At 29.6% G+C, this 12,959-nt stretch overlaps 1 protein-coding gene across 1 annotated transcript; it reads right to left on the bottom strand.

The window, feature by feature from the left end:
• Nucleotides 1-827: 827 nt before the first annotated feature.
• On the bottom strand, nucleotides 828-10,491 carry LOC112708790 (TMV resistance protein N-like). The gene is made up of 6 exons (XM_072201856.1): nucleotides 9,877-10,491; nucleotides 3,925-5,020; nucleotides 3,503-3,811; nucleotides 1,501-3,137; nucleotides 1,294-1,362; nucleotides 828-1,066 (listed from the first exon to the last, which is right to left on the bottom strand). The coding sequence occupies exons 1-6, from the start codon at nucleotides 10,383-10,385 to the stop codon at nucleotides 1,036-1,038; spliced, it is 3,651 nt and encodes a 1,216-aa protein (XP_072057957.1). The 5' UTR covers nucleotides 10,386-10,491; the 3' UTR covers nucleotides 828-1,035.
• Nucleotides 10,492-12,959: the final 2,468 nt, after the last annotated feature.

Here is a 12,959-nt window from a genome sequence, read left to right on the forward strand (position 1 = left end):
ATTTCGTATACATCAAAACAGTAGTTTCTAGCCAGTTTCCATTCCCTTTGGTTTTGTTTTCCACTTCACTCATCTTGAATTAATCCATCACTAATTGGTTTTGCCGTATGTCTTCTGGAATCTAAATTGGCTCAATATTCATACTGTGTTTTAACAAGACTTGTTTGGCCCTAATGATTTTTTATACAGTTCATAAAATGGAGATATATAATTTAAATGAGATTGAAACGTAATTTTATAAAAATATGAGGTGCATTTGTAAATCAAGATTGATGATTTTGTTTCGTAAAAACCGCGCCTCTAACATAAGTGCTTTTTTGGATTTTTTTCAAAAATAAAATAAAAAAATCCATATTTTTTCAAACATTATTTTTGTTACACTAAATCTAAAATTTTATTTATTTCTAATATTTATATTAAAAATGAAAATAAATTTAAATTAGTGAATTTTAATTTATAATATAATAATAATATAGTAATTATTTTATATATAGTACGAATATAAATTAATTATTTTTTTATTTGTAAAAATTTTAAGAGGTTTGAGCTTGTTATCGATATAACTCGTATGATAAATTTTACTTTAAAAAAATTATATATATATATATATATATATATATATTAATTGATGAGTGTGACATATTTTTTATATAAATAATTTCAAAAAAAAAATCTAATAGTTATTCTATTATCTATTTGGTTTTAGTTCAATTTAAATATTTTTTATTATCTTTGAAAAGAAAATTTTTTAAAGAATTTAATAATATGTGACGAAAAATATCGAATAAATTATATAAAAATCAATTAAAATGTAACACAAAAACATCTTTAACAAAAGATGAAATGAGCATTTTTATTTTTATTTGAGTGTTCGCAAATAGAAAATAACAAATAGAAAGAGAGAATAGTATTTAGAAATATAATTGAGAAGGAGTGAGACCAAAAAGAAAAAATAACTGGGAAGAACCCATTTTGATGGCACTGAACTATTGAAGGCACTGGAAGCTCTTCTTCGGCATTCAAGTTTACCCATCTTCAGCAATAATGATGTGCAGTTGCTATATTTCTATTATGAAGAGAACAATAATACTATGTTAATAAAAAAAAAAAACCCAATATCAACAAAATGGTAGAAGGAAAAATATATATAAAAAAACAGAAGATAGTAACATGATACAATATTAGCTAGAATATCCAGTCCTAGGTTATTAATAAAAGGAATATAATCAAAATATGTATCTTTAAACTGAAATTGCTTATAAGAACTAATTGTAAATGGACTACACATTGTACCCCAGTTTGATCTCCGCGCTACGAAAGCCTCCATCAAATTGAATGTGCAAAAGTTGTTCAAGCTTTTTCCTGTTCATTTTTTTTTGTTTTGTTTTAAAGAGGAAAATATTATTAGCATATCTTGCTGGCTAAAGCATGCATAAATTAAATTAAACTTATTTGCTTAACACTCAGTTATAGTAACCAATTAATTAATTAAAAGATTACCTCAAGTTTTCTACTGATTCAACTTCCATTAAGCTATTCTTAAATTTCTTTGCTGGAGGAACTAGTTCTTCTCCTTCATCATCAGATTCCAAGTCCTTTTCTTCTAACTCGAAAACTTGCCTGCTTCTCTTGAACCTGCACACTCTTGATTCCTTCTCCATATTTGTGTATATCCAACGGATGCCACACTCTTTTATCACCACTTCTTCCTTGTTTGGTAGCCGAGCAAAGAACTTAACTTCCAGATTTGCATTCTTGTCATCATCATCAATGGCCTTTCTTCCTCTGATTATTTCCATTATCTGCTTACAGCATTGTGAATCATACCATAATAACACATGATCCGACAAAAGATTCATCTGATATCCATAATAAAATTCGCAGCTCCATTCTATTAAGGACGAACTTGCTATATGGGTCCTTTGACCCCAACTTGTTTCCAAGTAACATTCAAACCCAAACCTAATGTCAAGGTCACCACCAGTATTGCATGGTTGTATTGGTGGAACAACCAAGTAGAATATGAAGCCAAAGAAATTGGAACCTTGTGGCAGTTGAATGCTGATGGAATTTTGTGAAGAGCCACGATGGAACAAGCCACCAAGTTTACTGCCTCTACTTGGCAAGAAATAACAAACCTTGCCAACGTTGGCGTTATCCTCACTAAGAAAGCCATCATCATCATCAACAACAGTGCACTCTTCATTTCTATTTTCTTCCAATCTTGGTGAGAGTTGTTGTGTTTTAGCCCTAGTGTCCATCCTAACAATGGCATCTTCCAAAATGGTATTGCATGACTCTTCATCCAAATTCACGCAGTTTACGAATATAAAAGTAGTACCGTGTTGTCTTTTTAGTTCACTTGTGGAGCTTGACACTGTCCTCAAAGATTTGCAGTCCCAGGCCTTGAAGTGATGAACGGAAGGTGGAAGCGCTGGCACATGTTGTAACCTTTCACAATGACAAAGTAAAACAATTTTGAGTCTCGGAAGAGTCTTAATGTTTTCTGGAAAGGTCATGATATTAGTGTTGTGGAGTCTTATCACCAACAATGATGATAACAGTGAGATGTTGTCTGGGAGTTCAGTTAAACTTTGACATCCATCAAATTTCAATTCTTTTAGGTAATGGAACATAGGGCTGGGTAGTATTCTGCGTAAGGTGGCCACTGAGTCAGATTCATGATTATTAGGGTCTGAAAGCATGATTTGTTTGGTGTACTTTTCTGGAAGATCCATGAGGAGATCACTGATTGGAAATGAGAAGTTATCAAGATTTTGAAGATGCACAATTGATGAAGGTAGTTGGTTTAAGGCAGTTGACCTCAAATGCAGATTAATATGAGAATTATCTTTTGAAATTGGGATAGAGAATTCTTGCAGATTTGGGCAACCATAAGCAACGACATCTCTAAGAGATGGTGAACAAGTGGTGCAAGAAAGGCTCTTAAGTTCTTTGCATCGAAACACACATAACCCTGAAAGCTTTGGAAGAGATAAAATAGAAGGATGAAGATGAGTTAATTTGTCACAACCATTCACCCACACTTCTTTTAGATTTGGAGCACCGGACAAATCTGGACACTCTATCATTCGTTTCGAACTAGCCAGATAAATTAGCTCCAAACTTGGAAAATTCTGCAACAGCATACAATGGACCAAGCAAGTTAATTTGTAAACTCTAATAAACAGATAGAATTATTCTTGTATAAACACATAAATTTTAATTAATATATTATTTAACAGAAGATTTATATTTTTCCTTAAACTTATTGTCATGGATAAATTTAGAAGGAAAAAAAAACATATATATATATATATATATATATATATATATATATATCAAAATCAACCACTAATATCAATTATCAATATATTTATATATAAATACATGTATAATTTAATATATTTTAAATATGTATTTATATTTTAATATATATTTTATATTAATAACTTATTATTGATTTTTGTGTACACCTAAGATTGTTGAGAAAAAAAATTACCAGGGGCTCATCCCAAAGCTTTTCAAGATCACTATACGGCATGGAGAGTTCAACAAGCTTGCTTGGCCAAGAAGTGGTTGATAGAGATTTTAATGGACATCCATCCCATTGAATGTATCTCAAGTTATTAGGCAACTCCAGATTTGTTGGAAGACTCAACGTATAATCAACTCTCTTTTGTCCAAAGCCATTGTTGTTAGCAAAAGCAAGTAACCTTAGCTTTGGCATCTTTCTAAGTGCATCAGAGCTTATACATATTTCTGTCCGCTCAGTCATATCCAAATATATGGTTTCAATTGTAGCGGACCCCTGACAGATAAATATAATAATAATCAATGTTAGTGTAACTAATTTTTCATTATTATATAGGCTATATATTTTATTAAAAAAACATTTGTTCTATTAAAATGTCATTCACTTACTTCATCATTTTTTAATATGTTGCAAATTTCATCTGGGTGCCACACTCTGCTACGCTTTCCAGGATTCTTGAGAGATTCTTCGCACACAATTTTGTGACCCATTTCCTGTATCAAGTCATGCATTTGTATGCTTTTATTGGTAGCTATTGATATAAGAGCCTTGTCTAAAAGGTTTCTTATTCCAATATCTGCAAAGAAGCCACACTCATTCAATATTCTTATCACTTTTTCTTTCTCTTCTCCTTTAAAAAAGCATGCAATATCTAGAAATATATCCTTCTCTGTATCATCTAATTCATTGAAGCTCAACCTCAACACCTTCTGAATATCTGCATTAGGAATCCTCTTTAGTTTTGTCAATGCATTGTCCCATTCCTTTTCACTTTTGGAATGAAGAAATGACCCCAAAACTTTCAAAGCTAAAGGATTTCCTCTGGCATAAGCAAGTGCCCTTTTTGATAGCTCCCAGTATTCATTTTCAGGAGGATGGGTTCTGTTGAAGGCATTCAAGCTGAACAGTTTGAGAGAGTTCTCATCATTCATTTCCGTGACTTGATGGATATGATCAACTGATCTACTCAGAAGAACATGCTTATCTCTGGTGGTAACAATAACTTTGCTACCAAGTCCAAGATAATCTTGTCCCACTCCAAGCAAGTTTTCTAGAAGCTCAGAAGTATTCACATCATCTAGTACAATGAAAACTTTCTTACGCCTCAATCTACGGAGTATAGCAGAAGACACAATCTTTGGAGTGGTAATATGAACATGTTCCTGCAGCAACTCAGAAAGAAGTCTATTGAAAATGTAGTTGAGGCCATGCCTTGAAGATTCTTCTCTTACATTGGCCAAGAAACAACTACCTTCATACTTGGGAGAGAACTCTTGAAAAATGGCAGCCGCAATAGTTGTTTTTCCTATGCCGCCCATGCCCCAAATTCCAATGGTTCGAACTTCCTGTGAGTTGATCAATACAGATTCAATGGATGCATAATTTTGGTCATGTATAAAAGGGCTCCTGAGTTCACTTGTGTATTTCTGATCCAATTTCCGGACAATCATTTGGACTATGCCTTCAATGAGGTCAGATTCAGTCCTACCATGTGTAATTTAACTCAAAAAAAGTTAAAATGTATACATACAAAAAAAAAAGAGATAAAATAAACAGTAATAATTTATACTTATATTTATAAAAATTTATATTCATAAAATACATAATTTATATTTATTAAAATTTATACATATAAATTAACATTATTTATATTTATATTTATTAAGATTTATATAAATAAATAAATAAAATTTATTTATTAAAAATAACTTAATATTTATATTGACTAGTTACTAACCAAAATTACTAAAATCTACTTATCACAAAACTTTGATGATAAAAATAAGTTATATACGGGTCGAGTTTATTCGAGTTTAAAAAAAATGAGAATTAATTGATTAAATTTTAATGGTTTGAGTTGGTTCGAATTTAAAATTTTTTATTAGTGGTTCCAAATTAATCCCAACCAATTAAATATGAGTTAAATTAATATTAGTTCGGATAATTGAGTATTCGATTGAAAATAAAATTTAAAAAAAATTGAAAAATATATAAACAATGGAAAAATTTATATAAATAATATATAATAATAAAAAATTAAATAAAAATAATATATCATCAAAATTATACTTAAATAAATATCATAATTTAAATTAAAAAAATAATGTTATATATATATTATTATATTTTATTTTTTAAAATTAATATAAACCAAATCAAGTAATTGGATTGGTTTAAATTCCGCAACTCCAAAACTAATACCTGAACTAATTAAAGTCGGGTTTAATCAAGTCCAGCTCCAGAATTTTAGTGTTTGTGTAGCAAAATTTTTTATATTTTGTGGTTAAAAATTTTTGTGCTTTCATTTAGAGGGTCAAAGTATTTGATCTAAAATTCGTTTGAGAGTAATTTAAATGTTTACTCATAAAAATATAAATAAAAGCTGAATATATATATATATATATATATATATATATATATATATATATATATATATATATATATATATATATATATCCAAAAATATAGTTCTTCAAATTTTATCCGTTAGTAAATTAGTCCTTCAAATTTTCACACAATCAAATTAGCCCTCAAATTTAATAACATTAACCACGTTAGTCTTTACTCAATGTTCGATCCATACTTCGTTATTTTTTACTCATCTGTGGAAATTTTAGTTGTATTTGTGGGTTTCACGCACAACAATAAATAGTTACATTTTAAATTTAATTATTATAGGATTTTAAATCCCACAAATATGTAATAAAATTTTAAAAATTAAAAGTTCTTGCAAATATACATTGTTTTCAACTTCCTCCAAGATGCAGTTTTTTGAAACTCCCACACATTGAATCAAAACAAAAATCGAGATGAAAGGTAAGATAAATAAATAAAAAATAATAATGCAAAGTAAGAAGATGAGGGATAAGTTGTTCAATCTTTTAAAGAGTGAGTATGATGTTGGAAAGAAAAAGTGTACCGAAAGAAAAATTAAAAAACAAAATAAATAAAAAAAGTTTTAAAATTTGTAAGCCGCAAAAATATTTAACAATAGTTTAAAACGCTACAATTCAGGAAAAGAACTCACAAATGAGTGAAAATATATGAGCATATATGGATGGAACAAATGAACACAATTGTAAAATTAATTTAGTTTCTAATTTTTAGTATTTATACAATATTTTTAGTTTTTATAATGAAATCTAATATGATTTTAATGTAGTTATGTTGTGATCAAATTATTTAAATCAGTGTCAAGATGATGAGCATTGACCTCGACTGTAACTACAATATTTGTAATTGTAATTAGGGGTGAAAAAAGGTTAGACGACTTGTCAGAGATTTGTAGTCTGATTTGTGTTTGGTCTAATTTGTTATAAAAGAGATATAGATTTAAACTCTTTTAAAAGTCTTAATATATTAATAGATTAGGTCTAGACTTACTAATTAATCTTATTGATCTACTAGACCTGCATGAGTCTATTAAAACATAATTAAATATATAAATAATTTTTTGTTATTAACAAAATTTTGAAAAATTTTAAATTTATTATATTTTATTATTAATATTTTTTTATATTTTAATTATTTTAAAAGATTAAAATTTTTTATAAATATTAAATATGATATATTACATATAAATATTTTTATTAAAAAATAAATTTTTAAATAATATTTTTATTTTTGTAAAAAAAAATATCAGATCTTTTAATAAGTTTTAGGACAGATCAAGTTGAATAACAGGCCAGATCTAATATTTTATAAAAAGCCTATAATAAACTGCAAGTCAGACTCAGATTAATTAACTGGCCTGATCTAACTTGTTTCTACCCCTAATTATAATTATAGTTGCTATCTATAGATAGAGTAACTCTAACAAAGTTCTTTTGGATTACAGTGCAACTAAAATTATTTAAAGTGACAAATTTTTAGCGATAATAATATAATAGCCACTATGTATTATATTTAAGTTGTATTTTTGTAATAATTATGTAATTATCATTATTATTATATATTTTAATAGTAATTATATTTTCTTGAGATTATTAAAAAAATTTTTATTAAAAATTATATAATTGTTGTTAAATTTTTTTTAATAACAAAATATAAAACGACTAATGCTTAATTGTCGATAAATTTATTAATGAATATTTTTATTATTATTAAAAATAGAATAAATGAATGTTAAAAATAATTTTTTTAGTGGTGATATTAATTTTTATATTTTCAAGAAATAAACTCATTTAAAATTGCAACTTACATTAAATTTGATAAATAAAATGAAAACGGTTTCGTTTTAAAGAAATATCAACTTGATAGAAAAACAATAATATTTTGTCCTTTGTATAATTATAAATAATATAAAATTTAAATTTATATAAAATTAAGTATTGAAAAAGTAAATTTTATTTTTTATTTTAAATAATTATTTATAACATATAATTCTACAGATATTATTGTATCATTTTATAAAATTAAAAAAATATATATCTTAACACTCGCATTGGAAATGCAAATCTATTAGAACATCAATTTTAGGAAAATGGTGAAACTGATGGCATAAACACACACGGCTAATTAAAAAGAGTACAAGCCATGGTTGTATCCATCAAGTAGTATATATTTAATATTTGATGTGTATATGCGTGCTTACGTTTATAATTACGCTAATTAAAAAGATTATATGCCAATGCGTAGAGGGGAGGATTGGATATATTATATAAATATATGAGGAATGTTAGGGTCAATTATTTTTGTGATTTATAACCATTAAATAGTCATTAATAATAATTTTAATGGTGTAAAATTAGTATAAAATTTTATCTAATGACTCACTTTTCTTTGCTGGTTATATACTAGACAGAATTTAACAAAGTTGCTGGCCCTATACTTTTTCTAAATATATTATTGTAGGTCTATTTCAATGGTGGGAACATATCAAAAGCTTCTTATATTAATCGTATATACTATATAATTAAAGAAATATTCCAACGATGATATCTTTACGTAACAAAACCAAACATGAATGCAAATAACAATAATAAAGATGGAATATGTAAATGTTGGAATATAAAAATTGGCATTAATTTATTCTATTTTTTTTACTAGTTAAGAAAAAATTTTAAGGGGTAAATTCCAATTCTTTTTAAAATAAAGCATAAATTATCATTTTATCATATATATCTAATAATTATTAGATAAAATTAATCAATTTATCATATAATTAATTTTAATTATTAATTTAATCTAAATTTTGATAACCTAACAAATTAATTAATTATATTATAACTTTTTTTTACAAATTATAAAATTATTATAGGAATCTCATATTTTTTTCCATATTATATATACACTTATTAATTAGTTCCAACCATAAAATAAAATATTTAAAAAAAATCCAAGAAGTATAAAAACTAAAATTTAAAACTCTTTCTGCGATAATTCTTTTTTTTTATTATTTTCAACAATCTTCTCTATTCCTCCTAGAGAACTTCTTAAATCTCTCCAATTTTATGTCCTATGCAAATTAATGTTCTCTTCTTTTTTACCATTATTTTTATTAAGTTTTTTTTACATACTTTGATTAATTCATCATGTAATATAATAATAAAAAATTCACACTAATAGTAATTTAATTTATAACCCACTCTAAAAAAAAAAAAACTTGAAAGGGATCTTTATCTTGAGAATTAAATGTTTTATATGAATATCATTGTTCGTTGTACTTTTCAATATATTTATAATCATCTAATAACAATGACAATATTGTGAGACAAAACACAATCTTATATTCATTAAAATTATTATCACTCAATTTTCGAATATAAAATGTACCATTCATAATTCTTTTTGTCACTATAATAATTTTGATCATGATCATCACCAACACTATGAATAAAAAAAAAATTATGATTAACCACCACAAGAAGTAATTTATTATCATTTATTTTAAAGATAATTTGATAGAATTTATCTTTATCTATTATATGTTTACTCAATATTTTTAAATATTAATGACTAACTGTTGATTAAAAATAATAAATTATAGTAATCATATAACATTGTTATAGAATTAGAATTTAGAATTTAAAATTCAAAATAAAAAAATAATTTCAAAAGATTAGTGATATTAATTTTAAAAATTAGCTTGCTAATTTTCAATAGAAAAAGTTTAGGAGATCAGTCTTTTACTCTTTTTATTAAAATCTGGTTAGCACTTAACCATCAAACGAAAAATAAATAATTTTACACTATTAAATTTGCTCTCACACTATTAAAAACATTAATAATATAATGAATACAAATAACAAAATTTGCTGTCCTAACACTTTTCTTTAAACATAAATTAAAAGTTAAAACAGAAAGATCCTGATTACAGTGAAGTTGTTTTACATTTTTACCTGCTATGGTGATGGTTATATTCGAATCCTGAGATATTGGCTGCATGGAAGAGTGCCTTCCTCCACTGGCGCACAAGGCGATAATCCAAATTTCTGTCATACTCTGCGAACACACTGTAGTAGCTTCCCGTCTGCTTCCGAACATGCGTGGGTTCAATCCTGTAGAACACAGGAATAATATGGTGGTGTCCCTTTTCCACCATGTTTGTGAGTTCTATGATCTCAGCAAGCTCCCGCAAGCACCACTTTGAAGACGCATAGTGCTCTGAGAAGATGACCAGATACACCGACGAGTCTCTTATGGCTTGCACGAGTTCTTCCCAGATCTCACCACCTTTCTCAATTCTATAATCTATGAATGTTTCGATCTGGTTTCTGCACAGAGCAGAGTGAAGGTGGCTGGTGAAGCCATTACGAGTGTCTTTACCGTTGAAGCTGATAAAAACATCGTATTTCGTGAGAGGTGGAGGTGGAGGTGTAGGAGGAGAATAAACATCAGAAAAGGCCATTTTTCTTTTTGTTTTTGTTTGTGTCTGGTTCAGTGTGGTTTGGTTGTTGTAGTAGCAGAAACCCTCTTGGTTTCATGTATATATAATACATGATTTGGTTTGGCGCCTTAATAAAGTGATTGTCATGCATAAACTTACTAAGTGGAACACTATATTATTGTCGTTAATTAACAACTATAAATTTGCATTATTAATAATCGAAAAATGTTAAGGTCATTAAAATTTATTTTTTTTATTATTATTTTTAGGTATTAATTTAAGAAAAATATTAGAAAGCCATCAGTTAGCAGTAGATTAATATTTAAAAATATAAAATAAATTATATTATTTAATTATTAGACTAAATGAATTAAGTTGATAATTTATAAGTAATATAATAATCAAAATTAAAATAATAAATTTTAATAGTCTCTATTATTTTTTATTAACTTAATTTTCTTAGTTTAATAAATATTAATGATGAACTGTTGACTAAAAATAATAAATTCTGATAATTATCTAATATACGTCTTATTAATTAAATATTCTATCTAATTCTAAATATAAATATGAATTTAAAATAAAAAATATTATGTATATACAATAAATCAATAACTAAATTTAGTTTTATGTCTTGAATATGCTATAGTAGAGAGGGAAAAAATAAAGGGATGATTTTTTTTAATAAATAGTTAGATATCTATCTAAGAGAATGTGTGATTTATTTTTATTAATTTTTTAAAGTTGATTATATACTTGTATAGGATGTTTTTTGTACGGGTTGAAAGGTGGATCGAAAACTTGTCGGTTGAGGCGGATGCCGGATTACTTGACTGGAGCAATAGTGGGTAGTACTTGCAAAGACACTCCGACGCTGAAGTCAGAATGGATCTAAGAGGAGTAAGATGTGTGTGTAATGAATGAATACCTAGAGGGACCTGGGTCCTCTATTTATAGGTGATGGTGAATATCTTATCTTATCTTATCCTATTTGGCTAAAATAAGGGAGACATTTGAATTCGAAAGTTGGTTAGGAGTTTCAGTGGACTGATTTCGAGCCTTCTGGAAGGGTGATGTGGTTTGGACCCGGGTAACCGGGTTCGGGGGTTATTCCGGGTGTAGCATCTGCGGGTCCGATCCATACAGTTGCCCCCGCAACGAGAGAGCGAGTGAAGTCGGTCACCGTCGCTGGAGGACATGGTTCTTATCGTTTGCGTTTTTCCTCGGCTTGTCGACATAGGTCTTCCGGTTGATGGGCCTGTTTGTTGCGGGAGGTCGGCACGTCGGATCTGAGTGCTTGGTTTGGCTAGGGTTCGCCATCTTCAGAGTTCGTGTCTTTGGTTGATGTGAGCTTTCCATATTCCTGTGCCTGTTTCATTTAAGGTGTGCTGTCAGTTGCGCTTTTCGAAGAGGGGCCTTTATTGTGAGGGGACGTTTGGGTTGCCTTCCAAGTTTGTCCTTTCATGCCTTTGCTTTCTTCTAGGGCTATTTTTGTCTATTCCTCGTTTTGAAACTATTTTAGTTTTTTTGCTTTTTGTTCCCTCCTTTGTTTCATTTTCTCAGTTCTTTTTTCCTCTCCTTTGTGGATCTCTCTCTTCTCTTGCTCTGGTTTTTCCCTGCTTTGTTACTGTCGTGCGTTGCCATCAAGGTTCTGCTGTTGTGCTTCTGCTCCTTGTTTCAGCGCTTTTCAGGCTTTTCATTTGGATTATCAGGTTAGTGTTCTTTCCTCCTTTGCTTTGTTACTTGCTTTCCTTGTGTATTGTTTCTACTGCTGCTTTCTTGTGCTGCGTTTTGGGTAGTGGTTTTGTTTGTTAGAGGGGTTGAGCACCGCTGCGTGGATTGTAGTGAGTAGTAAGTTTTTGGCTAGTTTTTCTTGTTTTTGCGTAGTCTTGGTAGGCTGACGGTGGTGCTCCTCCCTGTTTTAGGTATGAATCGTCTGAGAAATGAGGGTGTGGGTACTCCAGTAGCTCCCTCTTGGGGTGTTTCCTCCGTTACGCATGGGTGACTAGCGATGTTTGTGGGGTTCTGTCGCGGATGACGGATGCGGATCTCCAGAGGCTCTGTGATCAGGGAGCGATTTGTGGGGGTGGCGATGCTGAGCGTCAATATGAGCTTGCCCTCCCCGATGCCGATGAGAGGGTTTGTTATTTGAACCTCGATTCCCCGACCGTTCCTAACTGGATGTGGGTCTATGAATCGATGTTCACTCGTCTCGGCGTTCGGTTCCCCTTTTCACCCTTTGTTCAGCAGTTGCTAAGTCGGTGTTCTGTGCCGTCGTCTCAGCTCCATCCGAACAGCTGGGCGACTATTTGTTCTTTTGAGCTTGTGTGTGAATACCTCGAGCTTCCATCTGTGGGGAACTTACAACGTTGGGACGGAATGACAAACGAACTCGAAGAGCAATTCCCGAGCCACCACGATAACTCCCGAACGAGGAACCCGACTCCCGAACACCAAGAAGCTACACCCCACGGAAGGATAGTAATCGCTATTCGCCAGTCCACTCCAGTGCATAACAAAGAAAAGAGCCCCGTCATCGTCGAGGAACGACACCCGAAAACCCGGGAGAAAAAGCAACTCAGATCATACAAGACC

This window comes from Arachis hypogaea, chromosome 9 (genome assembly GCF_003086295.3).
Source record: "Arachis hypogaea cultivar Tifrunner chromosome 9, arahy.Tifrunner.gnm2.J5K5, whole genome shotgun sequence".
NCBI lineage: Eukaryota > Viridiplantae > Streptophyta > Magnoliopsida > Fabales > Fabaceae > Arachis > Arachis hypogaea.

Bases quoted from the DNA above. Each gene is read 5' to 3' on its own strand.
- LOC112708790 (XM_072201856.1), bottom strand. From the start codon at position 10,385: ATGGCCTTTTCTGATGTTTATTCTCCTCCTACACCTCCACCTCCACCT. The intron at 5,021-9,876 runs GTAAAAATGTAA...TACACATGGTAG, and splicing joins TATAACCATCACCATAGCAG to GACTGAATCTGACCTCATTG. The intron at 1,363-1,500 runs GTAATCTTTTAA...AAAAATGAACAG, and splicing joins GAATCAGTAGAAAACTTGAG to GAAAAAGCTTGAACAACTTT.